The sequence below is a fragment of the Ursus americanus genome, chromosome 2, assembly GCF_024610735.1.
Source record: "Ursus americanus isolate L20-20 chromosome 2, mUrsAme1.1.p, whole genome shotgun sequence".
NCBI classification, from domain to species: Eukaryota; Metazoa; Chordata; class Mammalia; order Carnivora; family Ursidae; genus Ursus; species Ursus americanus.
The window spans coordinates 15,851,566-15,878,382 of NC_142128.1; the positions used below are offsets into that span (position 1 = coordinate 15,851,566).

At 50.3% G+C, this 26,817-nt stretch overlaps 2 protein-coding genes across 7 annotated transcripts; one reads left to right on the plus strand and one right to left on the minus strand.

The window, feature by feature from the left end:
• Window positions 1-6,782: 6,782 nt before the first annotated feature.
• On the plus strand, window positions 6,783-21,574 carry RUSF1 (RUS family member 1). 6 transcript variants are annotated; one of them, XR_015727033.1, is made up of 13 exons: window positions 6,783-7,133; window positions 7,343-7,457; window positions 11,950-11,995; window positions 13,626-13,658; window positions 13,745-13,850; window positions 16,065-16,166; window positions 17,562-17,632; window positions 17,711-17,895; window positions 17,977-18,034; window positions 18,389-18,459; window positions 19,312-19,455; window positions 19,537-19,639; window positions 20,084-20,154. XR_015727033.1 is itself a non-coding variant. In XM_087868541.1 (13 exons), the coding sequence occupies exons 1-13, from the start codon at window positions 6,834-6,836 to the stop codon at window positions 20,123-20,125; spliced, it is 1,413 nt and encodes a 470-aa protein (XP_087724667.1). In that variant the 5' UTR covers window positions 6,783-6,833; the 3' UTR covers window positions 20,126-21,574. The 6 variants fall into 6 exon arrangements, 5 of the variants coding, with proteins under 5 accessions (XP_087724667.1, XP_045642045.2, XP_087724663.1 ...); XM_087868541.1 differs by having other exon boundaries at window positions 19,562-19,652; window positions 20,035-21,574; XM_045786090.2 differs by having other exon boundaries at window positions 6,784-7,133; window positions 19,562-19,639; window positions 20,084-21,574.
• SLC5A2 (solute carrier family 5 member 2) lies at window positions 20,250-26,403 on the minus strand. Its single transcript, XM_045786087.2, has 14 exons — window positions 26,249-26,403; window positions 25,630-25,701; window positions 25,448-25,552; window positions 24,447-24,611; window positions 24,031-24,136; window positions 23,742-23,822; window positions 23,388-23,617; window positions 22,944-23,079; window positions 22,592-22,699; window positions 22,322-22,472; window positions 22,027-22,195; window positions 21,734-21,949; window positions 20,815-20,944; window positions 20,250-20,726 (listed from the first exon to the last, which is right to left on the minus strand). Exons 1-14 carry the CDS (start codon window positions 26,372-26,374, stop codon window positions 20,500-20,502), a joined length of 2,022 nt encoding a protein of 673 aa, XP_045642043.1. The 5' UTR covers window positions 26,375-26,403; the 3' UTR covers window positions 20,250-20,499.
• Between the last annotated feature and the right edge of the window lie 414 nt (window positions 26,404-26,817).

Consider the following 26,817-nt stretch of genomic DNA (forward strand, 5'->3'; position numbering starts at 1 on the left):
TTATAGCAGCTACAGTAATCATTTGTGTCAGGCACTGTTTCAAGCGTTCATTAAGGTATTTATCCTTATAAAAAAAATCCCATTGGGCAGAGACTAATAGAAGCCACATTTTGTAGATGAGACACCTGAAAGATGTGGGCAACTGGACTCTACCAGGCTGTGCTCCATAGGAATGGAGACACATTTGTGGCACCTGGGTGGCTCAGTTGGTTGTGCGTCCAACTCTTGGTTTCAGCTCAGGTCGTGATCTCAGGGTGGTGAGATGGAGCACCCCCATTGGGTTCTGTTCTCAGTGGGAAGTCTGCTTAAGATTCTCTCCCTCTCCCTCTGCCCCTCCCCTCCAAAATAAATAAATAAATAAATAAATAAATAAATAAATAAATAAATAAATTTTTAAAGAAGAATGGAAACACGTCTTATTCTCTACCACATCATCAGGTATTCAACAAAGCAGAAATACTTTTTTCCTTTGAAATATTTTCCTAATGTTTTCCATTTTTAGTAGATGTTTTTCAAATTTTGAAATCACCAAATGCTAATTGAAGTAAGTGCTTTGAAACAATTGTTTCAAAACAATACAAAAATGTACACTGAAGAAGTTGGTCATTTTTGTTTCCTCCCCCAACAGAGTAACCAGCATTAAAGATGTATTTATTTCCTGTCACATCTCTCTCCATTCAAAAACCAACATTCACAGGCACCTACATACTCATGAAGGCTTTGTTGATTTGCTTTTTTGTTTATCGCATGTTCTTAATTAACATACGACAAAATTGATTTCTCTTTGTGTACATTTATGAATTTTATCACATAGATTCATATAACCACTACCACAATTAGGACACAGAATATTTCTATCCACCCCAAAAAAGCTCCTCTATGCTACCCCTTTGTAGTGACCCCCACTGCCATACCTAAACCCTGCCAACCACTGATCTGTTCTCCATCACAACAGTTTAGTGTTTTTGCAGATGTCCTATAATGGAATTATACAGTTTATAACCTTTGAGAGTGGTTTCTTTCACTCAGAATAATGCCCTTAAAGTTCATGCAAGTTGTTGCAAGTAGCAGTAAGCTGTTCCTTTTCGTTGCTGAGTATGCATCACACGGATGCACGTAGTGTGTTTATTCCTTCACCCACTGAAGGACATCTGGATTATTTGCAGTTTGGGGCAAGCACGGATAGAGCTGCTACCAATATTTGTGTACAGATTTTTGTGTGCACATGTTTTCATTTATCTAGGGTAGAAAATACGTGTTACCACTAGGAGAAAAAATTGCAATACAACCTGACAAGGAACATGGATACAGAATTGATGACAAACTCTTATTGTCTTATTATCAGACTACAATCTAGTCTTTTTTTTTTTAAGATTTTATTTATTTATTTAACACAGATAGAGACAGCCAGCGAGAGAGAGGGAACACAAGCAGGGGGAGTGGGAGAGGAAGAAGCAGGCTCATAGCGGAGGAGCCTGATGCGGGGCTCGATCCCATAATGCTGGGATCACATCCTGAGCTGAAGGCAGACGCTTAACCGCTGTGCCACCCAGGCGCCCCATACAATCTAGTCTTTTAAATTGCTAAGCGACTAATACAGACATTTCACAAAGAAGATACACAAATAGCCAATAAGCATATGCAAAGACATTCAACATTATTACTCGTCAGGGAAATACAAATTAGAGCTACAAGGTGATACCATGACATGGCCACTACAGTGACTAAAATTTTAAAAGATAGATTAAGTGTTGGGGAGGATATGGGATGAATAGAATCCTGATACGTTGCTAAGGGAGTGTAAGATGGTGCAACCACTTTGGAAAACGATTTGGCAATTTCTTATAAAGTTCAACATACGCTTACCACATGACCCATCAATTTCGTGAGAAATGAACATACATGTCTACAATAACGCTTGTATGCAAATACAAATGTTCACAGCAGGTTTATTCATAATAACCAAAAAATGGGAACAACCCAAATGTCCAATAACCACTGAATAGAGATACAGATAGTGGTACATTCACCCAATTCTATACTACTCAGCAATTAAAAGGAACAGACTAATGGTACTCATGACAACATGGATGAATCTCAGAATAATTATGTTGAGCAAAAGAAGTCAGACATACAATAAAGAGGAAGAAACGGGAATAAAAAAGACATGAAGCGGGGAGGTGGGTGGGGGGATGGGTGAAACAGGTGAAGGGGACTAAGAGTACATTTATCCTGATGAGCACTAAGCAATATATGGTATTGTTGAATCATTATTTTGTACACCTGAAACTTAATATAACACTGTATGTTAACTACCCTGAAATTAAAATTTTTAGGAAAAAAAGAAACCAGATATAAAATATGATATACAATATAATTCTATATCTATGAAATTCTCAAGCAAAAATAATCGATAGTGACAGAAAGCAGATCCAAACACAAGAGTGGAGATTAAAATGCAAAACTGCCCAAGGGAAATTTTTTGGACAACAGAAATATATGTATCCTGATTATGACAAGCAGTTTCATGCACTGTTACCAGGAGTGTGAATTGGTAAAGCTTTTTAGAAGGATAATTTGACAATACTTGTTCAAATTAAAAAATACATATGCTTCAACCCAATGATTCTGCTTTGAACTCTGTTTTAAAGAATTATTCATATTCAATGCCCAGAAAAGCCTGTACAAGGAATTTACCATAATAATAATGAAATTATTTGTAATAATGAAAAGGCAGAAAAACCCAAACACTCATTAATATGGGGAGTCATTAAAGAAATTATGGCACATTCATCCTATGGCATGACATGCAGCTATTGAAATAAATGAGGTAGATATTTATGTGCTGTTATGAAAAGATATCTAGGATAACATTAAAAAGGGGTCCCTGGGTGGCTCAGTCAGTTAAGCATCTGCCTTTGACTCAGGTCATGATCCCAGAATCCTGGGATCGAGCCCCGCATCAGGCTCCTTGCTCAGTGGGGAGCCTGCTTCTCCCTCTGCCTGCTGCTCCCCCTGCTTGTGTGCTCTCTCTCTCTCTTTCTGACAAATAAATTTAAAAAGTCTTTAAGATAATATTAAATGAACCATAGTTAGAGCAGACTACCCTACAGGAGTAAGGATTAAACATAAAATTATATGTTTCTCCCCCCCCCCCTCTGGGTGTGTGTGTGTGTCTAGAATAATAAACAATGTTCACTTCTGGGGATTGGCTAGTATTTATCGGTAAATGGAAAAAGGAATAAATGTCAAAGGAGAAATTGATCTTATCTATCTCTATTATTGTTTGAATTATTTCACAGAAAGAACACATCCTTCTATTATTTTTATAATTCTTACAAAGAATACAAAATTTAAAAGATAGAAAGAAGATGGTGTAGTTCTAAAATCATTAGCCTCAAATTCGAATCCTGCCTCAGTGCCTGGAAGAATGAGGCCTAGCAGCTGTTCACTAAATACTTGTTGAATGAATAAAGAAATGAACGCTTTTGCCACTTTTCAGCTCTGTGACCTTGGTGAAATCACTTCACATATACAAGTTGCAGTTTCCTTGTTTGCAAAGAAGGAATAAAATAATAACTACCTTACAAGGGCTATTGAGAAAATAGATTCACGCATTCCACAAATTGATATTTGACATCTACCTTGCACGAGGCACTGGTACAGGGCACTAGGAAAATACTCAGTGCCAAAGACAAAGCTCCTGTCCTCCTGGACTTTATGTTCTAGTGGGAGGAATAAGCGGGTGAATGGTAAGGGCAGCATCTGAGAGACAGGACAAGACCTGATCTACAGAGCTTTGTGGCCACAACAAGAAGTTGTGTTTCATTTTCAAGTGTGTAGAAAAACCACTGAAGGGTTTAGAGGAGAATGTTGCAATCTTCTTCCACAAAAGTAATAGGAAGCCACTGAAAACTTTTAACAGAGGGGATCAATGAGGTTAAAGTCAAGGAAACAAGCAGCTTGGAATATTCTGCCCAGTGTTTGGTATACTGTTGCATGCAGACTACCAAGAGGTTTCATGGGAGTAGGAAAAGAGGAACCATCACTCATCTCTTTGTCAAGCCATTGATCTGGACACTTCTCAAAGAAGTATATGATGCATCCTTGTCCTCACAGTTCAGTTGGGAAGACGGGACATAGGTACGTAATAAAAGCAAATACAAACTGGCTCCAGAAAGCATATGCTAAGGGCTAAATAAGTGATACAGTGAACAAGGGCTGCCATGATCTCTGAGCAGGAGAAACCAGTGTGGATAATGGTGGTCAGTAAAGCTGAGAGGTCCATAATTAGTGTGGCAAAATATACCAGAGCAGCTCCAGTCTGTTCCCCCAATGTAATTGTTAATAGTGCCTCCTTTAATGACATGCTCAAAAATTCTGATTTGGATAATGAATTCTATGGTGATGCTAGTCATGAGGGCCATTTGCCTCATATGGAGCAAAAAGCCCCATATTTGAATACTTGACATTAATGCCAAATAATGGTCAACACTTAAATAGCATGTACTGTGTGCCAAATAGAATTTAAAAGTTTTACACATGTGACTCATTTAATCCTCAATCTTAACCTATTGTGGTAAGTATTAGTATTATTCCATTTTATAGATGAAGAAACTGAAGGACAGAGAGATGAGAAACTTGCCCAAGATCTCACAGATACTAAGTGACAGAACCTGAATTCAAGCTAAGGCCCTCTGATAGAAGTCATTCATAGAGGTTGGCTTCATTCACAGAGGCTAACATTTAAAATACTACACATTTTTCAGTATGAAGTTTCCTCAAAAAGGTATAAATAGAACTACCCTATGATCCAGCAGTTGCACTACTAGGTATTTACCCAAAGAATACAAAAATACTAATTCAAAAGGATACATGCACCCCAATATTTATAGCAGCATTATCTGCAATAGGCAAACTATGGAAATAGCCCAAGCGTCCGATGACTGATGAATGGATAAAGAAGATGCGATACATACATATATATTTATTAATTAATATTTATATATTATATATAAAATACACACACAATGGAATATTACTCATGCATTAAGAAGAATGAAATCTTGCCATCTGCAACTACATGGATGAAGCTAGAGTATTAGACTAAGCGAAATAAATCAGTCAGAGAAAAACAAATGCCATATGATTTCACTCATATGTGGGATTTCAGAAACAAAACAAATGAGCATAGGGAAAAAATAGGACAGAGAGAGGCAAACCATGAAACAGACTCTGAACTATGGAGAACAAACCGATGGTTACCAGATGGGAGGTGGGTAGGGGACGGGTGAAGCAGGTGATGGGGATTACACAGTGCACTTGTGATGGGCACTGGGTGTTGTATGGAAGTGTTGAATCGCTGAATTATAAACCTGAAACTAATATCACACTTTGTTAACTAACTGGAATTTAAATAAAAACTAACTAACTAAATAAATAAAATATTACACATTTGTAACCCTTCAATTTTTCACTCTAACACAGAACTCAAAACTTAAAAAGATAATAATGAAGTGTCCCAGGTCTATCTTAGCATCAGAGAGACTCTGTGTAGGTCTCAGATAAGGTGAGGCGGGGTAGAAGGGTGTTCCAGGCTGGGGTCCAAGAGGAAGGTGATAGTCTGGGAGAACCAGAAGTTTAAACCAGGGAGTCAGACTGTGGGAGTCCAAGAAAGCCAGGCTAAGAAACCAGGATGTTTTATTTTCTGCTAAAAAAGAGGGCACTTTCAGCAAATTTCTACTTTGGAATCAGTACGTTACACTAGATGGAAGGAGAAAGGGAGAGAGGGAAAGAGAAAAAGAGACGAGTTGGGAGAGAGAGAAACACTCTGTCTTTAGACTGTCACCCCAATTTCATGGACACTTTCCACCAATCAACACACAAGAACTTCTTGCCTATTTCTCATTTTCTGAGACCATTAACTGTAATCCCTTGATTTTCTCCCTCAGATGCCTTAAGGATCCTTTCAGAAATAATACTCTTCCAGGAAAAATAAGATGAAAACAGAGAGGGAGGGAAACCATAACCCTAGGTTCTCAACTCTAGGAAACAAACTGAGGGTTGCTGGAGGGGAGGTGTGTCGGGGGAAGGGGTAATTGGGTGATGGGCATTAAGGAGGGCACTTGATGTAATGAGCACTGGGTGTTATATGCAACTGATGAATCACTAAATTCTACCTCTGAAACTAATACAGTTAACTAAATTGAAATTAAATTTTAAAAAAAGAAAGGAAAAAAATACTACTTTTCCAGCCTTGGGTAAGGCCCAGGACCTCAGGGATCATTTGCTCCAACTTCTCATCATGCACTTGTTCGTTTGTTCATTCATTCTTATCTTTTAAGCACCTACCATGTGTGAGGTACCAGGGATAAAATAAGGAGTAATAGTCCCTGCTTTCACAACAAAGGCACCTAAGGCCCAGGGAGGGACACTGACTTACCCAAAATTTAAAAAAACCTGTGTCTGTACTGGGTCTCAAACACAACGGTTCCCCAAGGGATGCCCTCTTCCCTTCTGCCCATAGCTGAAAGTTTGGGTTACAAGCAGGCAGGTATCTCCAGGACTTGGCGGGCTAAAGGGCTCCCCTTGCTCCCGCGGCCCAGCAACAAAATGCTACAGAGTACAAAGGCAGAGACCAGCCCTGCGGTGTCCGCAGCGGGGCCTAGAGGTCCCAGAAGAAATTGTGGGATCCTGGGCTGCACAAAAGGAGGACGCAGAGGCGGGCGGCCTTTTCGCGAAGAAAGATTGCACCTCGAGAGCCGCCGTAGCCGAGCCGGAAATAGAGTTCTGCCACGTTCCGCGTTTAGAGGTTCGGCAGGAAGATTTCGGAGATGGCTGACGGCGCGAACGTGGAGCCCCAGCTGTGCTCCGAACAGTTCGGTTCCGGGGCGGCCCGCGGCTGCCTCGTCGCCGCCGACGGGAGCCTGCAGTGGGAGGCTTGGGGGTGGCGCTGGTGGGGGTTCCCTGGGCCCTTCACAGTAAAACCCCAAGGACGGGATGGCGGCGGAGTGGGGACTCCCAGGACTGCTTCACCACCTCTCTCCGGTCTCATGGCCGTGTTCCTGCCGCAGGGCTTCCCCGATAGCGTCAGCCCGGACTATCTGCCCTACCAGCTATGGGATTCCGTGCAGGTCAGCCTGGCCGCCTGGGGTAGGGAGCAGCATATAGTCACGGGCGAGGGAGACCATGCAGGCCACCTCTCTCCATTTAGAGATGGGAGACTGAAGCCAAGAGCGGGGCTGTGGCATGTTTCAGGTCACACATCTATGAGAGCTGATGATAGAACTTAGACCTCCGTGCCGCTGCGCACACTCCTCACCCCACCTTTTTTCTTCTCCAGGCCTTTGCCTCCAGCCTCTCAGGCTCCCTGGCCACCCACGCAGTCTTGCTGGGCATAGGGGTGGGAAACGCAAAAGCTTCAGTTTCAGCTGCCACTGCCACCTGGTTGGTGAAAGGTGAGCTGGGCCCCTGGAACCTCACCTGTCGCTGCTGTCAGCCCTCCTATCTCACTGCCTCTTTTTCCTCCGACTGGGAAGCCCAGCCCCTCCTTGCCCCCATCCCAGTGTTCTGGCCACTGGTTCTGGGCTGTGATGTGTATGTGTATGGACTCGTTCCTGATTGGATCTGGGAGCCAACCCTCCCCAGTCCCTAAAAGAGTATTTTTATTGGTTTTATTCAACGATTAATTAGTCGCCCACCACCAGAATATCCTCATCCTGAGCACCAGCCTTGCAGCCGCACTCAGGTCCCCATACTGTTCAGAGGTCCTTAAATCTTCTAGAGGTCAGATCCCTAAGTTAATCATCCCCTCTCATTGACCTCTAGGCTTTTTGTGGAGCACTGCCTAAGAATGCGGTTACTCAATAAAACGACCAGCTGCTTGAAATGGGGGAAATTGCTCAGTTCTAGAAAAAAACAATTTTGTAGTTAGTCCTGAGTAGGAAAGAGGAGGTTCTGGGAAAGGGGAGAGGCATTTTAGAACCTCAGGGATACTGTATGATGCTAGAAATAATAACTGTAGTAACCGTCTGTTGGACGTGTACAGCTTTTTGGAAAACCACTAATGAAAAATAAAACACATGGTTTGGTACCATGCCACCTAAAGAGTGAGGTAGAGAAGAAAAGGTTCCACGGGTTCCACATCAGGAGGGCCTATGGCTCTCTCCACTGTCCTTTGTCTTTCATTACTGTTTCCAGTGGGAACTTACAGACCCAGGGGAAGGCTCTTTGCTCCTAGCATGAGCCTGGCCACATCTCTGGTGAGTCTCCATGGATCTTTAGGAGGGATCCGGAGGCTCCTGCTTACATCCTTATTAAGACTGAGCAAACTGGCCAAATGTGAGTCACCCCTCGAAAGAAGCCTTTCTCTGTGGCTTGTTGTCCTAGCTGTCTCTTCTTTTAATAATAATAGTTCACACAAACAGTGTTTATTGTTTGCCAGTCTTTAAATATGCTGACTTCACAGTAGCTCTGAGATAGGTATTGTCATTATACCCATTTTACAGATCAGGAAACTTGAGGCACAAAAAAAGTAACTTGGCCAGGGTTACAGCCAGTAAGTTGTAGGGCATGGGTAAACCCAGGAGGTTTCGTTCCAGGTTAATTTTCATACCAGCAAACTGTGCTTAATTTGGACCTTTTCTGTTGCTCTCCTGTTGGCTGAGTGTTTGAAATGCGGCAGGAACATGGATCAGTAATTGATGTTTTCATGTCATTTCTAAGCACCCTAGTCTTACCACCAACATGTTGCCCATATATGTGTTCAAATTATTAAAAAAATAAAACCATTTTAAGATAGGAAAAGCTACCCCCTTTTAAAGCCTATTGTTGATATTAAAAGAAGCCTTAACTAGAAAAGAGTTTACAAACTCATTTCCGTCAAACCTGGGAAATTTGTATGCAGAGCTTTATATAAGAAACTCCCCTGGAATTTTTTGAAGTCATTTTCAGTTACAGATCTCTCTCAGTGGAATGTGATGTTAATTATCATAACAATAGTAATACTAGCAGCTAGTATTTTGATAGCCTACCACTGTATGCCAGGAATTTTGTGCACTTACATGTAATATGTAACTTAATCTCTACAGTGGCCATACTAGGTAGATACCATTACTAATACCTTTTTCAGAGAGTTTTTGTAAACTTGCCTAAGTGAACGTAGAGCCGGGATTTGGACCCAGACCGACCGACTCCTGTGTCCCACTCTGAACTACCACATTCTTGCCAGTGGGATTTAGAGTGGAGCCTTGTACCATTTGTGGACAGCTGATCCCTTACTACTCAAAAGTTTTTTGGTTTTTTTTAAAGATTTTATTTATTTATTTATTTATTTGACAGAGACAGCCAGCGAGAGAGGGAACACAAGCAGGGGGAGTGGGAGAGGAAGAAGCAGGCTCCCAGCAGAGGAGCCCGATGTGGGGCTCAATCCCAGAACTCCGGGATCACGCCCTGAGCCAAAGGCAGATGCTTAACCACTGCACCATCCAGGCGCCCCTCAAAAGTTTCTAGATCGTAAAGCTCAGCTAACTGTCAGTGAGGCAAAGAAGAGCAAGTGGGAATTAAGTTTCCTTGTCTAGTGGACAGTGTTGACTTTTAGATACAGGGAGGGTATGTGTCCTGATTGCATCCTGGTGCCAACTCCCAGATTCTGACGAGGGCCCTGCAGACTGCTGCTGAAAGATAGAGTAGGTCCCTTTTCTACCCAGTGGCCCTTGTATGCAGGACATACACCTTATTGGATATGAGTGTGTAGTCAGAGGGACGAAATAAATAAGAGTCTGGCCCAGTGAGCCGGCAGCAAGTAAAAGTAATCTCGGCATGTTCAGAGTCACCAAGTTGATCCAATGCAAGAATCTTATTCCTGGGCGCAAGAATAAAATTTTTGTGGAGAATAAAATACAGTTGAAAGAAAGAGGGTGAAGTACGTAATGGAGGAAGCCTGTAAAGCCACCTGGTGGGTCTTACTTCCAGGGACATACAGGGGACAGAAATAGACAAGCAGAGCAGGCTGGATGAGAAATGTGTTGTACATATGCCTTCTGTAAGGTAGCCACCGCTCGGGCCCAGCCGAGGTGCTAAGGGAAGACAGGCTCGGTGTTGCCATGTCTTCGGATTCTTCCAGAAAAGCTGGAAATCCAGATTTTCTCATAAAATGGCCCGTTTTTGTTGACGTATCTTCTCTGAGCTTCAGTTATTTCATCTGTGAAAGGGAGTGATCTCTCAGAAGTTCATAGGATGGTGGTGAAGATTGAAAGGGATTTCAGGTGTCCACCAGCGTGTTTACTGGTGTTCCTCGGGCCCAGAGTTGCGTAAAGATATCTAGGTCGAAGGCGTCACTGCCTAAGGAGAGAGGCTGTGGCAAGGGCTGAGTACCTCTCTTTCCAGGGAAGAATGGGGAAGGCCAGCCTGTCACCATCTTTGTATGTTGTAGGGTACTCCCATCCCTCCCCACAACCTAGTTCCCCTTCTTGCATTCACTTAAGGGTCCATGCGCTCAAGTTCCAACAAGTTAGGAGCCCCCGGCCACTGTATCTTTCCTTTCCAGTGCTCACTGTATGAGGCCTTCCCAGTCGTTTGGTTCTAAAACAGTCCTTTGTGATTTCCCCTGCTGAACGTAATGCATGCTACTCTCAGTATAGGGGGTTTAAACCCGGGGCTGGCAAACCTTCTGTAAAGGACCAGGTGGTAAATATTTTACACTTTGCAGGCTGTGTAGTTTCAGTCACAGCCACTGATTGTGCCGCTGTGTCACAGAAACAGCTGTAGACAGTCTGTAAAGAATGGGTACAGTTATGTTCCAATAAAACTTTATAAAACAGGGAGTGGAAGATTGTAGACCACAGTTAACTGATCCTTGGTCTGAATCAGTGTTTTTCATACTGATTGCCGTTTGCTTTTACCCTGTATTCTCGGTCTGGAGCCATGACTTTCTGGGTCACGGTATCCGCTTACCTCATATGAGACCTGGCACAAAGTAAGTAGCCAGTACGTTTGTTGGGCAAATGAAGGTCTAGCTGATTCTGGAGACTTCTCTGACTCTCTTTAGCCTGAGGAGGCCTCTCCCTCTCCCCCACAGCCCCAGCCATCTGTCATCAAACTGAAATTCAAATCCCTTTTTTTAAATTGATAGTCTAATGGCCACCCGTGAACCCATTGCCCAGCCTAAGAGCCAGAGTATCAACAATGACCTCAACTTCCCACCCAGCATTTCCTTTCCTGCTTTTCCTTTTTTTTTTTAATAGTTTTGCCATATATATATATATATATATATATACCTAAATACTGTATTGTTGCGTTTTAGAGCTTTATGAAAAGTATATTTTGCCGTCTGTTGTCTTCACGGCTTCCTTTTTCATGCTATGACATAATACTAGGATTCATCCGTTTTGATGTGGGTAGTTGTGCATTAGCTTTCTGCTGCTGTCTGATGTGCCCCTGAGCGAATATACCAGAGTCTCTGCATCCTCCCAGTCTTTGGCTGTTCAGGAACAATGCTGCAAAGAGTAGTTGTGGTCCATGTCTCTTGGCGTGCAGAGTTCTCCTGGGGACATACTGAGGAACTGCTAAGTCTAGGCACTTTCTTTTTTTTTTTTTTTTTTTAAGATTTTCTTTATTTATTTGACAGAGAGAGAGACAGCCAGCGAGAGAGGGAACACAAGCAGGGGGAGTGGGAGAGGAAGAAGCAGGCTCCCAGCAGAGGAGCCTGATGTGGGGCTCGATCCCACAACGCTGGGATCACGCCCTGAGCCGAAGGCAGACGCTTAACGACTGCGCCACCCAGGCGCCCCAAGTCTAGGCACTTCTGACCGCATCCTACAGCTCCGTCTATCCAATATTTATGGTGCCGAACTGAGTTCCTAAGAGCAGTGACGCAAAATGAATCAGCCATTTCAGTCCAGCAGCCCCCAAGGCTCTTCCTTGTCCCTTACCAGTGCCTCTCTCCCCCAGATTCAACTGGCATGCTGGGCCGCATCCTCTTTGCCTGGTGGAAAGGGTGAGTTTGTCGTCCTGGTCTGGCCACTCTCCCCAGATGGGGGTCACATCTGACTCATCCCTGGCTGTATTTTCAGCTCCTCCTCTCTCCTCCAGTCTCCAGGGGAGGGGAGATTAGCAGTTACGTCATCAGTGCTAAGGAGTCCTTAGTAAGTACCCAGTCCCGGGGGCTCGCCCTCGCAGTGAAGTCTCAGAGCCATGGCTGCAGTCGCACCTGTCTTCAAGAGCACTGATAGGCCATTCTGCTGCCCACCATGGAAAAATACAGCCACCAGGTTCTAAGTGTCCTCTGTTTGCTTGTTGAAAGAGAATCCTGAACAGGACAACGCTTAATTCAAAAGGAATGATTTTCCCCCACTTTGGTGGCTCAGTTACTTGAGTGGCCTTTGCCGAGCCTAATGGAGGGTGGACTTGGGCAGCTCATCGGGATCCCTGTCCCACATGGAGTCAGCATTACCATTTATCTAGAAGGAATTAAGGATCTTGTGCTGCCTTCTTCCTCCGCATGTCAGTATTGGGCCACCTCAGGAGTGATTTAATATCTGCAATTAATTGTAGGCAGACACTACCGACAATGTGTTCAGTGATTAGTTTATGCAAAGTGCATAGTATCTTGTGGCACGTAATAAGTATAATAACACTTACGCTGCTAACAGCTCTGTGCCTCACAAGCTCTCTGCATATCATCTCTAATCCTCAGAACAACTTTCTAGAGAAGAATTGAATGTGGACATTTTAGCACACCTAAAAAGGGAAGTCACGTACCCAAGTCGCACAGCTTATCACAAATAGTATCAGGCTGCTTTATTGGGCAGAGCCCGAGACCAAGCCCACGTGTTCTCGTCCTGCCTTTGCCATTTATTCCCGCAGGAGTTTCTAATGTGTGCCCCATACCCCACCTAGGAATGCTCCTTTTCCTTCCAGGAGATTTCGAAGTAAGGGACAGGGCTAGTGCTGCAAATTCAAAGCTGGTCTGGGGGTTCCAACGTCCCCTGCTAGCGGACTCTTGGAGGAGAGGTCCCTAAGCGTTGGTGCATGGGCCAGGGAGTCCCTCTGCCTGGCAGAAGAGGCATCCATCCTCTTGGTGAGAGAAATATCCTAGGCCTGGATGTCAGAGACTGCCTATTTCTCTTGGCCTTTTTTTTTTTCCCCCTTGGCCCCCACTTTCCATGTGATCTGAGGGAAGTCACGTCCCCTCTCTGGGCTACTCCTCTGTAACCTGTGGGGGTCACACTAAGTGTAGTTGTTTAGCAGTCCAAAATATGTGGACTTCTTGCTGGGTACCCTTGATCAAGTGGGAGGAGGGGGTGGGGAGATGGCAGAGGGACCCAGGGATGGCCTCTCCCAGAGGAGGGCCAGAGGGTGGGGAGCAACTCAAGACAAGTCAGTTCTTTTCCCTGACGGACGCATCATGGGTTAGTGAGGGGGAGACACTAAGTGACCATGGAAGGTCCTCCCAACTAATGGTATTTCAGGCATCAGCGACGGGGTGTTGGGAGAGATGTCTGCCTGGGGTGTGGATTTTGCTGGGCCCTTCAGACCTTACCTCAGCCTAAGGATGGCCTGCACTGCCCACAGAATGTGTTTTCTCCTTAAGTTCAGATTGCAAACCAACCTCTCCTCCCCAACAGGAGTAGACTGGACTGCAATGCCAAGCAGTGGAGGTAAGGAGGGGCCGAGACAGAGGGGAGGGAAGTCTTCTATAATGAAGGTCTCTTACCTCTGATCTCTGATCCCTTCCCCCCCCCAGGCTTTTTGCTGACATCCTCAACGATGTAGCCATGTTCCTCGAGATTATGGCTCCCATATATCCCATCTTTTTCACCATGACCGTCTGTACCAGCAACCTGGCCAAGGTATCCACCTCTGGGGCCCCCCCATACCTGCCTTCGTGGTGCTGTGTGTGGGCTTCCCTGGGGCCCACAAGTGAGACCAGCCTGGGCCCTGTGTTCAGAGCACTTGTAGCAAAGTGAAACGGTTCAGATTTTCCCACTCGAACTCAGCCACAGTTTCTGATTCTCCTCCAGCCAGATAGTGCCTTAGACAGTCTAAGACGGTGTCTGAAACCACAGGATTGGTGAGGAGCTCTGAGCGGAAAGATAGAAAGTGTGCTCCAATGTCAGCATCTTGGGACCAGCTCCCTGGCTACCTTTCGTTCTTCCAGTAAAATATTTACTGAGTGCCTACTGCATGTTTGGCATCAAATACAGGCCCTCCCGTTTTTTTCTTTTGAAGAAAGCTGCACATGATTAAACAAATATTTACAACATTGTAGCTACAGGTATTCCAGATGAGAAGGGTAGGGGGCTACAAGAGGGTTGAGCAGGGATGCTGGCTTAGTCAAGGGATGGGCCCCTTCCCTAGGCCTGGGTCCTGAAGAATGAGTTTCAGGTGAAGGGTGGATGTCTTTTAGGAGAAAGAACAGTGGGGGTCAAGGTTCAGGGGCGAGACAGCATGAAGTGGTGGTGAGGCTGGAGGGTCACATGGGGTGAAGGCGAGCTCTTCCTCTCTGCCAGGCTGCTCACCCTCACCGTTCCTTCAGGTTGGCCACGTCCGGGTGAGGAACCTGAGACATGGCAAAGTTCAGTTGAGAGCGTAGCCTGTCTTCACCACAGGGTTAAGTACCTGGCACAGAGCAGGGACTCCAGAAGCCGTGTAAGATCCGTCTCAGAAGCCCATGTGTCCAAAATCACTTGAGAGCAGTGCTTCTCCACAGGGCGCCAGTGACATTTCAGATACAGCGGTTCCTTGTGGTGGGTTACATTTAGCCCGGGTACCAGTCCCTGGCCCAGGCACACTGCCCTGAGCACCCCCTCCAACCCCAGGGCAGGAGACACCAGAGGAAACCAGTGCTATAGCCGTGGACCTACGATTGTGACCTCTGCCGTCTGTTTCAAATTAAGCATGACGCTTTGCCTCTGGGGCCTCCGTCTCTTCACCTATCAAATAAAGGAGTAGAATAGGGCCGTGAACTTTCCCTGACCACCTCCCACCCTCTCTAGAGTTCTAGTCTCGGTGACTAGTACCTCCGTACCCCAGGTACAGCAGTCGGAAGCCTGGCTGTCATCCGAGCCTTCTCTTCCCCGCCCACTATTCCCTTCAGCTAAACCTCCGTCTGGCGGTTCCTCGTGGCTAAAAAAGCATGGCTGCTTCCTAGTTGGTCTCCCTGCTTCCATTCTCACCTCTCTTCATGACTTCTCAGAGCAGCCCAGAATCCTGTTAAGAACGGAAATCAAATCAGGTCACTTGCCTGCCCTCGTTGCTCTAGGCCAAAGACCTTAACAAGGTTTGCCAGATTCCACACCATCTGGTCACTCCAGCCTCATTTTGGACCACATTCCTCTTACCTTCGAACAAATTATTTCTGCCCGCATGACAACTTGTGTATTTATTGCCTATTGATTTATAGACTTCATGAGGGCAAGGGTTCTATCTGAATTACATCACAGCACTAAGTCTGTGTCTAGCGTCTAAAAAGAGATTCGATAAATATGAAATGGGTGACAGTGATCAGTGACCCTCATTGAGGAGTTCTGCCATCCTAGATCTCAGGGATTGAGGAGGTCCAGGTGCCCTGGGAGGTCAGGGCCATCACCGTGGGTTTTGAAGTGGCCTGGAAGACTTGACCAGGCCTCCAGTGGGACAGGAAGGGAGTGGAGTTAGTTGCAGACAGAATGGAAGCATAAAGTTGGAGACCAGCCTGGGCCTGGGAGCTTAGCAAAGAGGCGGGTACAGCCAAAGTAGAAGTTATAGGCTAGAGAAGTTGTGGGCTAGAACAGTCTTTGGGCCTCTACCTTGGGGAAAGAAATGGAGTTCCTTGGGACCAGGCCACAGGGAGGTATGACAGGCAGCACCTTAGTTTTCTCCAGAAACAAGAGGGGAGTGAACCTGGTGGAAGTGTGGGGATGAGAACAAGATACCAGGGACGGCATTCAGCGTTTTGCTGTTTGGTCACCTCATGCCTGGTTTTCTCAAACTGGTTTGAGTCCTTTCCTTGGCTCAGCCACAGAAGCGCCTATGTTGCCACAGCACGTGGCCATTCTGACCTTCCTTCTCCCTTTCCCCCCCAGTGCATTGTGAGCGTAGCTGGCGGGGCCACCCGGGCTGCCCTGACCATGCACCAGGCCAGGAGAAACAACATGGCTGATGTGTCAGCCAAGGATAGCAGCCAGGTGAGCAGCCGGAATTGGGGTTGGGGGGAGTTGGAGCAGGGAGGCAGGCTGGGCTCTGATTTGGGAGTAGGAAGAGAAGCACCTGAGTTCTGTCTAGTCCTACACTCTGTCCTTCTCTTAAATTGTTTTGCTCCGTTTCTAAACAGAAAATTTTTTTCATTTAAAATTAACTCCTTTCAACGATATTAACACAAGCTAAGATATATATTAACGTAAGCTAATATTTATTAAGCCCTAACCACATGCTAAGTATTTCATTTATATGAACTTATTAAATCCTTACAGTGGTCTTACCCAGGAGGGACTCATTGGTGCCATTCTACAGATGAGGAAATAAGTCACAGAGAGGTTCAGTCCCCCGAGCGCCCTTGGGCACACCCCTGCTCTCCGGAAATGGTTGCAGTAATTCTTCCCCCATCATCTCTTCCGTAGGTTGTTAGGAAGGGAGAAATCAGTACAAGCCAGGACTTGCACTTCATGCCCGCTGCCTCTCACCTCCTCTCTTTATAACCCCCAGCCCTCCCCAAACCCCCAGGCTGTATTTCCCAAGCCCCAGGTCTCCCCTCAGTCTGCAGAAGCAGGAACACATCACAGGGCAACACAGGACATGTGCTCAGTCCTGTACAGGCCCCTGCTTTCTGCTCGTGTTGCTCTGTTGACACTTGATGTGGCTGCTGGAAATGACTCTTCCCACCTGAGGGAGAGGAGGTCCTTCTGCTCCTGCGCAGCCAAGGCCTCTAAGCTCCTATTTGCCGTCACACCCACAGCCCACCCCCTTGCCAGGACAGTTGGGTAGGAAGAGCTCTCCCAGCCTCAGGCCTGCTTTGTGCCCACACCAGCTCTCCCTTGGATCCCAGTATCAGGGGCACCAAGCCAGACTCTTCCTCCCTTATGATGAGTTGGGGACAGGTGGCCTGGTGTCTGTTCCCCTTGGGTGAACTCCGTCAGGCCATCAGAGGGTTCTGATGACATGGATTCCCAAGGGAAGAGGTTTGGCTCTTGTGCCTTTCTTCCTGAGGGGTTCCTTGAACCCTTTGCAAATGTGTCTGCCAGTGTTTATATACCAAGGGGCTCAGGGGGATCAGTCTTTAAACCACCAAATAGAAGAACTTATTCCGAGGACATTCACCTGCCTGCGTGTAGGGCTACTCAAAGGACTCTTGCAAAACAAGGAAGCTGTATTCCAAGGGCACTGTATCTACCTAGACACAGAAGCAGCTGGTATCTTAAAATGACAGCTCACTCATTAAAAACTTACTAAGCGTCCTCATCAGTGTAGGGAGCCCTGGGAGGAACTGGGTGGGGCAGGGAGGAATGTGGTGAAAGGCACTCAAGGATCTTCACCCTGGCCTGGAAGGAAGCCCTCCAACTCCCAGTCCTTCTGCCATTTTCTAGGAGACACTGGTAAACTTGGCAGGGCTCCTGGTCAGCCTCTTGATGCTTCCCCTGGTGTCTGCTTGCCCTAGGTAAGCCGGGATCAAGGGCAGGGAGGCGGTGCCCAGGCGGGCCTCCACCCCTGTTGACCACCTCACTCTCCCACCCAGTTTCAGCCTCGGTTGTTTCTTCTTCCTCACGGCCCTTCACATCTACGCCAACTACCGGGCAGTCCGAGCCCTTGTCCTGGAGACCTTGAATGAAGGCCGGCTCCGGCTGGTCCTGAAGCACTTCCTTCAGAGGGGAGACGTCCTTGGCCCCACCTCAGCTAATCAGATGGAGCCACTGTGGACAGGTGACCCAACCCCTTGGTCTCAAGTATTGTGTCTCCCAGCCTCTCCCCCTGGCTAGGCATCCTGACTCCAGCTTCCCACAGGTTTTTGGCCGTCTCTGTCTCTATCCCTGGGGGTCCCCCTACACTGCTTGATCTCCAGGTAAGTGGCCCCGTGTCTCCCACCCACCCCTGCTGCCACCCCCACTCCCCGTACATGCTCTTTATTCTGATAACACACTGGCCTCCCCTGACCGGCCTCACCTCTCTATTCTAGGTTCTTTATTGCCACTGACCAGACTTGGGGTCAGCAGGGGTGTGACACAGAGTAGATATAAGGGACACATTTGTTAGATGCAGGAAGAAAAGAAGGATGGACGTGGCATGCAGGGGTAATGGCTGAGAGAGAGATGGGAAGTAGGTGAAGAACAGATGAAGTAAGGACAGTTCAGCTGACTGCATGGTTACTCCTGCTTTTGCTTTCTCCTCCCCCACTTCACTCTCTTCTTCCCTTCAGTGTCTTTGAGCTGCAACAGCTGGTCGAGGGACACCAAGAACCCTACCTCCTTCGCTGGGACAAGTCACAGAGTAAGTGTGCCGTGCTCTCCCAGCCCTCTGGGGTCAGCTTCTCATTCCATCAGCTCCAAGGCCTCAAGCCCTGGACAATTTAGAGGCTGCCTGGTGTCCTGGAGGGAGCTCTAGACGAAGACTTGGAACATTCACATTATAACTGCATGCCCCAATGGGATTCGCTTGGTCCCTGTGTAAAATGAGACTGACAATACCTGCTTTATTGTCTGCATGTTTTTATGAGAATCAGGTAAGGCGATTGTGTAAAGCACTTGATACATTGCAACGTAGTCAAGATTTATGACCTTTGGTTACCCCTAGAGAACTTTTCTCTCCCATCCAGAGTTACCTGGTGAGGACACATGTACTGGAGTTTACCAGTCTGCTAGTTGTGTGCTAAGAGGTGCTTATTCTTACTAGACATGCCACATAAACCCGCCTCAGTGGTCTCCTATAAAGTTGTATTTGGAAGTTAGGCATTTTTTTTTTTTTAAGATTTTATTTATTTATTTGACAGAGACAGCCAGTGAGAGAGGGAACACAGGCAGGGGGAGTGGGAGAGGAAGAAGTAGGTTCCCAGCAGAGGAGCCTGATGTGGGACTCGATCCCAGGACTCTGGGATCACACCCTGAGCCAAAGGCAGACGCTTAACGACTGAGCCACCCAGGTGCCCCAGAGATTGGGCATTTGAGTTTGGCCAGGACATTGGGACAACAGGAGATGAAGTTGGAAGGGAAAGGGTGAAAGATAGCCTCCATCCATGTCAGGCCAAGGCCTCAGGGCACACAGGGATGAAACAGGATGGTAGGTTTGAGGGGGTTTGGGGAGGTGGCCCTTCCCTAGTACCAGCCTGTCCCTGGGTTTCTCCAGGGCAGGTGCAGGTCGTTTTGAGCCAGATGGCAGGCCCCGAAACCATCCTAAGGGCTGCCACACACGGACTGGTGCTTGAAGCCCTGCAGGGAAATGGGCCCCTGCCAAGAGAACTGGAAGAACTGAGGAACCAAGTACAGGCAGGTAAGCACCTCACAGTCTAGACTGCTGGTGGCTCGAAGAGGGGCGGGGAGAAGGACTCTGTTCCACTTGGGGACCTGACAGCTTCTGGTTCTGCACCCGCCTCCAGGTCCTGAGAAGGACAGCTGGGTCATCGTCAGGGAGACACACCAAGTGTTGGACGAGCTCTTCCCTAAGTTCTTGAAAGGTAACATCCTTAAGCTCCATGGCTCCTTGGCCTCTGAGGCCTTCTCCCCAGAGCCCCTGCCTAACCAGTCTCCCTGTCTGCAGGAGAGGGAGCTCAGGGATGCTGAGGCTGTGTCAGTATTGACAATCTGTATAATCCCCATCGGCACTGAAGAACTGGGGGCGGGGGTGGCGGCGTGGCTCACAAATGAGTGATGGTGGCCTTTCCTTTAGCACCTGTTCCATTCCAGCTCTTTCCCATGTGCCAAGTCAGCGAATCCTCGCTACAGCCAGCTGAGGTTTTAGCCTTGTTTTGTGCCAGAAATGAGCCAGCAGAGGCAAGAGGAGCCTGGGCAGTGGACAGAGCGTGCACCCGGCCTGTGCTGCTCCTTACCACTCTCCCCAGATTCCCTAGAGCCTTCTCCCCAGCAGTCCCAGCGGCGCCCTTATTATGACCTCTCCCCAGGACTGCAGGATGCAGGCTGGAAGACTGAGAAGCACCAGCTAGAAGTGGATGAGTGGAGGGCCACATGGCTTCTCTCTCCGGAAAAGAAGATCTTGTGAGCGGCCCAGATAGAGGCCCAGGTCCCCGGACGGGAGCCTGGAGCAAGCACACTTCGGCCACAGCAGGATGTGGGAACGGCAGCTTTATTTTTGCTTCGGGGAGCTGCTGTGGCCATTCGGCCAAGGGCCTCCTGAGCTGTAACTGCCAGTCAGATGGACTAGGGCCCCAGACAGAGACAAGGTGGAGAGCAGGGGAACCAGGCCCCCCCCCCCACTCCTGCCCTCCTCCCTTCTCACCACTGCAGGCTCCTCACCCCCATTCCCTGGGAGGCTGAGCCCTGCCCTGGCTGTGGCTCATGGTATCCAACAGAGTTGGCCTCAGGCGTAAAAGCCCCAGAAGAACGTGGCCACAGCCATCATTAGCAGGGCATTGAAGTTGACCACACGGGCCCAGCTCGAGTCCTCACTGATGTCCTCCAGCCGCCTGGCTGCCACAGCCACCTCCTCCTGGGTCGGGGCTGGGGGGCCACCTGCCCCAGCCCCGCCCATTCCACAGAACCAGAGCAGGCACCTGCGGAGCAGGCCTGGTGCTGGGGACTGGGGCTCTAGGAAGAATCGACACTGTACAGTTAGTTTGGGGGAACTTGGCTCCCCTGGTCCCTCTCCCCAGCTCCTGACGTAGTAGTGCCTTACCCTCCATCTCCACTGCGTGCTCGGGACACCCGTTCTGTGTAGGGGGTGAGGCCGGACCTTCCAGCTCGTCAGCGTCCAGATCCTCTCGCTCCTCCTTGCTGTGCCGCAGACTGAAAACCAGGCGGTGGAGCTGGGGGAGGGAGCAGGGACCAAGTGAGCCTGCTGTTCCCCCCCCCCCGTCCCCCTCCCCCAAAGTCTCTTGTCTCTCGTCAGCCTGGTACTCCCTAAGCTCCCTTTGTCCGCCCTGTACACATAGTTCAGACTCAGTTCCCTCAAACCCGACCTTCCACGGCTGCCCTTTGCCCTCCGACTAAACCTAAGCTCTTCAGCTGTGTCTTTGAAGCTCTTGGCCTGGTCCCCCCGTGCTTCATTACCCGAAGTCCCCGTCTACACTCGAATCGCAGTCCTTGAGACTCTGGTCTTCTAGAGCTGCTAACAGTGTTCCTTCCTGTGGGTGTTTGTTCATGTAGTTTCCTCCTGCTGCCTTTACCACCCCCCCTGCAGCCCTGCCCATCCTTCGGCTCAGCTCTTCTGTCCTGGCCCCCAGTCAGCCCTGCCCTGGGGCACCTGGCCTGCAGCAGCACAAGACCAAGCCCTTCTGTGGGCCTCAGGAGAGTACTCTGTCCCTCTCGGCCGCGGATCAGATCCGTGTTTTGAGTCCCACGGGCCATTCCGGGGGGGGGGGGCTTTAATCACCTCCCCCACAGTCTTCAAGCCACCCTCCCCCAGACCACCTCGAATAAATGTCATTTAAATAAAACATTGTGCTTGCTTTGCAAATGCAGCTTCCAACTGGATTCCCAGTCTATCCTCATGACCCCTCAGGATGGAAATCCACGTCCTCCTCACGGGGCCTTCCTGGAAGTGGACTGGCAGACCAGGGGTAGAGAGGGCTGCCTGCCCAGAGGCTCGCACTTACGTGCTTGCGTGGGATGGGTGCTGTGCACAGCGAGACCACAAGGGTGAGGAGGCCAGAGCAGATGAAGAGCACGATGGCGAAGTAGAGGTAGTGCATGCCGCAGAGGAGCGCTGGGCACGCCGAGGGCCGCACACAGCTGCCCGAGCCAAAGGAGAACTCCGGGATCAGGCGCGCCAGACCCATGAGCAGGCCCCCAATCAGTCCCCAGAAGGCACCCTGCCGGGGGAGAGGGTGTCAGCCTCTTCCGGATGTCCCAGTTCTGCCCCAAGCTCACCGCCTCCGCACAGACGCACCTTCTCGTTGACGCGGGGCACGAAGAGCGCCAGCACGAAGACGGCGGACACGGGAGGCGCCAGGTAGCTGGAGACGGCCTGCATGTAATCAAAGAGCTGGCCGCCCTGCGCCGCCTGCACCACGGGGAGCCAGGCCACGGATACCGCCACGATGAACACCACCCAGAGCCTGCAGTGGGTGGCCATCGGGAGATTGCACCCAGGACTCCCCATCTCCCCCTAATCCTACGAGTGTTCCTGCCCCCACCCCGGGGCTGATCGGTGGGGCAGGACCTGGGGGAAACCCAAGACGCACCGTCCTACTAGCAGCAGCTCGCGGTCGCCCGCGCGGGGCCGCAGGCGCGTGTAGATGTCCATGGTGAACAGCGTGCTGCTGCTGTTGAAGATGGAAGCCAGCGAGGACATGAGCGCGGCCAGCATGACCGCCAGCATGAGTCCGCGCAGACCTGCAGGCCGATGGGAGCCGTGAGTCCCCGGCCGCCAGGGTATCCCCGGGAGGGTGCGTGCGGACTTGGCGAGGGGTGACTCCTCGCAGTGGCGGTGTCCGCAGCCGGCCAGCCCTTACCATTGGGCATGAGCTTCACGACAAGCCGCGGGTAGGCGATGTTGGAACAGCCCACCTCGGTTCCGCACACGCGCTTGCACACCTCGGGCACCACGCACGCCACCTCGTCTGCGGGAAAGAGGGCACGACGTGGCTGGGACGGGACCTGGTCTGGGGGCACAGATCCCTGAAGTGGGGACGGGAAATCCTAATGGAAGACAGATGGGACCTCTGGTGGGAGGTGGGACTGGATGATGGATTTCCAAATCAAAGGACAGTAACGGAAAGGGGAAATAGGCCCCTGTAACCATACGCAAGAAAGGGGCTGGGTGGGGCACAGGACTCTCGGTGGGGGCGGGGTTGCAGACGTTACCCGGATAAAGAATGCGGCTGATCATGCCTGGCATGACCATGAGGAACATGGGCATCAGCTTCAAGTAGCCGCACAGGATGCAGCCCGCCTTGATGTGGGTCAGGCTCTTCCCGGCCAGACAGCGCTGCACGATGACCTGCGGCGACGGCCGTTCGACTACCTGCGTCCCAGCCCCGATACCTCGCCCTCGCAGGCCCTGCCTCTGCGCGCGGCTCTAATTCAGGCCTGCCTCCGGCTCAGCGGTGCGGGCAATGCAACTTCACTCAGACCCAGAGTCTGGATCCCGCTGTGTCTCGTTTAGCTCCACCCTGGCCAGGTTCCTGACCCCTCAGACAGGGCTTTTGAGCGCCCCGGATGGGTTCCCGTTCCACCCATCTCAGCTCCGCCCGCAGCGGTTCTGGTTCTGCCCCAGTCTCCCTCCCGGCCTAAGCCCTGACCCCGCACCTGGTCGCTGCACCAGTACCAGCCCGAGACGATGGTAAGACCCAGGAGCAGAGCGGGCCACGGCAGGTCCCCCGTCACGGGGTCCCGGAGCAGGTGGTAGGAGTCCGGCCGGGGTCGATAGCAGGAGCTCGAGATGTTGCCCACCGCCGGATCCTCAGAAACCGTCAGCGACGTCACTGCCTCCAAGTATTTGTCGAAAAGCCCCGAATACCCGCCCACCTCGTGGAAGGCTGTGAGGGCAAGGCTGTCAGGGGACCCGGCGCCCGCGCCAGGGCTGGAGACGCGCGGTGTCTCTGCCCCCAGGCTGATAGCCCTGAGAGCTCTGTGCCCCGCCCCCCTGGCTGAGCTCCGTACCGTAACCCATGAGGATGAAGGCCCCCCCAAGAATGACGAAGGTCTGCACGGTGTCCGTGTACATGAGCGCTGCCAGCCCTCCTGCAACGGGCCTGGGTCAGTGGAGATCTTTGTGCGAATTTGAAACATGTGCCCCTTCCTGGAGAGCAAATTTCAAAGAAATGGCCCATTCTCCAGGCTCATGTACCCGGGCATGGGGAGGCAGGACTCAGTGAGCAGAATGTGCTTCAGCGGCGCTCCCAGAACATCTCTCGAGCCCACTCCATCCCTAAGCCCCTGCCACAGCCACCTGTCACGGTGTAGATCATGGTGATGCCGAGAAGGGCGATGACGGAGGCATAGATGTTCCAGCCCAGAGCCTGTTGAATGAATACTGCCCCGGAGAACATGTCCACCTTGGAGGAAGGAGCGATGGCCCCGGTCAGGACCCAGGGACCCGGGCAGCGACCCAGGTCTACCTCATGCCCAGACCGCGACCCAACGTGGCCACGCTTCAAAGGGTCTCTTATTTTTCGATGGTCTGGCCTTCCCAGGTCCCACCCATTGTGGCTGCGGCCCCCAAACGTATTCCTTCCAGACCCTCCTCCAGACACGATTCTTACAAGCAGTTTCTCCTTGGTCCCGCCCCCACCAGGACTTTCTAGAGACCTCCACCCCGTGGTCCCTCCCTTCCCGGGCCCCGCCCCGCCCTCCATGAATGCGCACCGAAATCTTGGTGAAGATGTACAGAAAGAGCGAGAGCATTGACAGGTAGAGGCGGATGCGATGGCCTCCGAAGCGCTTCCGCAGGTACTGCGGCATGGTAATGACGCCCGCGGTCAGGTACACCGGCGCGAAGACCCAGCCCAGCAACAGCACAACGAACAGCGCCTGCGGGCACAGCTGGCGCCTGAGGACCGCTGAGATCCTGCCCTGAGTGCGCCCTCGACCCCGAAGGGTCTAAGAGGCCTCCTCCTGAACGTGCTATGCCGAGGAGAGGTCTCACTGGGGACCCAGAGAATGCAACTACAGAAGATGTCCCTGGGCTCGGGACACGAAGGGACAGGGTCTTGACACCTCCATGGGCCCTTAACTAGAGCCCACCTGGTCCTCCCAGGCCATGACCCCCGGCCAGTCCCTCCCAAGATGGTCCCTATCCCTTCACCCCCCAGCACATGAATCCAACCACAGACCCCTCAGCCTGACCACAGCTTCTGCCAGGAAGGGCTGCCTCCCCTCTCCTGTCCACCCAACCAAACCTTCTGTCCCTCAAGACTCAGTGCAGAGACCTCCTCCTCCAGGAAGTCCTGATCTCCCCAACCCTCAAAGACAAGCCTCAGTCCCAGAGCTTTGTCTCCTTCCCACTTCTGTGAGGGACTTTAATTTGGTCCAGAGATCCACACAGGCCACAGCTTCAGAGAGCATCAGAGCAAGCACTTCATTATCTTTGTTCACCCCACTTCAGAGAGGATTAAATCAAGGCCACAGAGGGTAGTGGCTGGTCCAGGCTTCCACAGCAAGTCAGGAGCAGGCCCTGAAAGTCGTCATCTCCGACATCCCCCTGCCTGCAAGCTGGACGTGCAACCCTCACTCGAAGCCCAACCACACCCCACCGCTGGAGAGTCCCACCTCCACTCTTACATCCCTCCTGCTTGGAGCCTCCCCAGGTGTGACAGTTCCAGGGGTTCCCACTGGGGTGGGGGTTATCTGCAAAAAGGGGGTCTCACATTCCACTCAAATCCTGCCACAGCCAAGCCGCTCGCAGCACCAGTCCCTGCCAGGCCCACAAAGTGGCCACTGCCGATGTTGCTGGCAAAGAGGGAGGCCCCGACCTAGATGGCCAGAGGTGGGGGTGAGCCAGGCTGCTTCTCCGGGCGTCCTCCCCGCACCACAGCACAGCCTCTCTCACCGGCCACCACACCATGCTTCGTCCTGCCAGGAAGTAGCCGCCAACCGTGCCTCTGTTGGTTCTGCACATGGACTGAGGGACAGGAGTGGGGGGGAGACTTGGGTTCGGAGCACATCTTTGGACCCCATTAGCCTTCTCAACACATTCCTCAGCCTTGTTTCAGGCTGAAGATTAACCAGCCCTGGGCTCTCTTGATGGTTCCCAGCCAACCCCCTGCCCCAGCCTCCTCCGAGGCATCTAGAGCAACCCGGGCCCTAACCTAGTGCCCAACTACCCAAGCTTGAGCATGGCTGGATTCAGCCGGATTTTTCCTGGGGCCTTGGATACGATGGGCTTCTGGTCAGATATTGTGTGGACAGGGGGACAGAGACCTCATTTAGAATGCTGTCCCTGGTGAAAATCCACTCATCCCTTCAACTAATCCAATCCGAAGGCGGGAAGACAAGGAATGAGTATTGGCTGGGCCTTCCTGAGGCTATCAAAAGACTTGCTTGCCCCCCAGCCCCAGGTTTCTTCTTCAAAGATCCAGGCATCCCACCCCTACTGAACATGGGGTCTCCCCGAGACCTTCCCCCCTGGCCCCAGAAGCCTGGCCCCCAGCAACACCCCAACTTCTCACCCACAAGCCGACACCAATGACCAGCAGGAAATAAGCAGCAATGACCAGGATGTCAGCAAAGTTGTTAATTAGGACCCTCTGGTTTCCCAGTCCCGGTACGGAGCCTGCCTCTGTGTATTCCTCCATTCTGCCTAGGATCTGGCCCTCAAGGGACCAGCCCGTGGATTTCCTCACGGGAGGGATTAATGGTTACCTCAGGGGCAGTGAGCCGACAAGTCCCCTAGGTCTTGTCCCCCCTCCCCAGCTTTGTTTAGCTGAATCAGGTCTCATCAAGGCCAAAAACTCGTCCTATGGAGCAGACACTTTTAAGTTCAGGAGCACTCCTTCCAGGGCCTTAGCCCCCCACCCCTTCCCCACTGCCCCAGGCTCAAAATTACTCCTTTCCCCCATGCTTACCCTTCAGCCTTGACCTAGGGAGCGTGGCTGAGCCAGCCTCCTCCTTTTGACTAACCCGGAGGGATCCTTTTCAAACCCAGATCTGACAGTGTCCCTCCCCTGCTCGGAAACCCTTCCTCGCTCCCCATCATACTAAAGGAAATAGGAGCTCTTCAGCCTCATGTTCAAGGCCT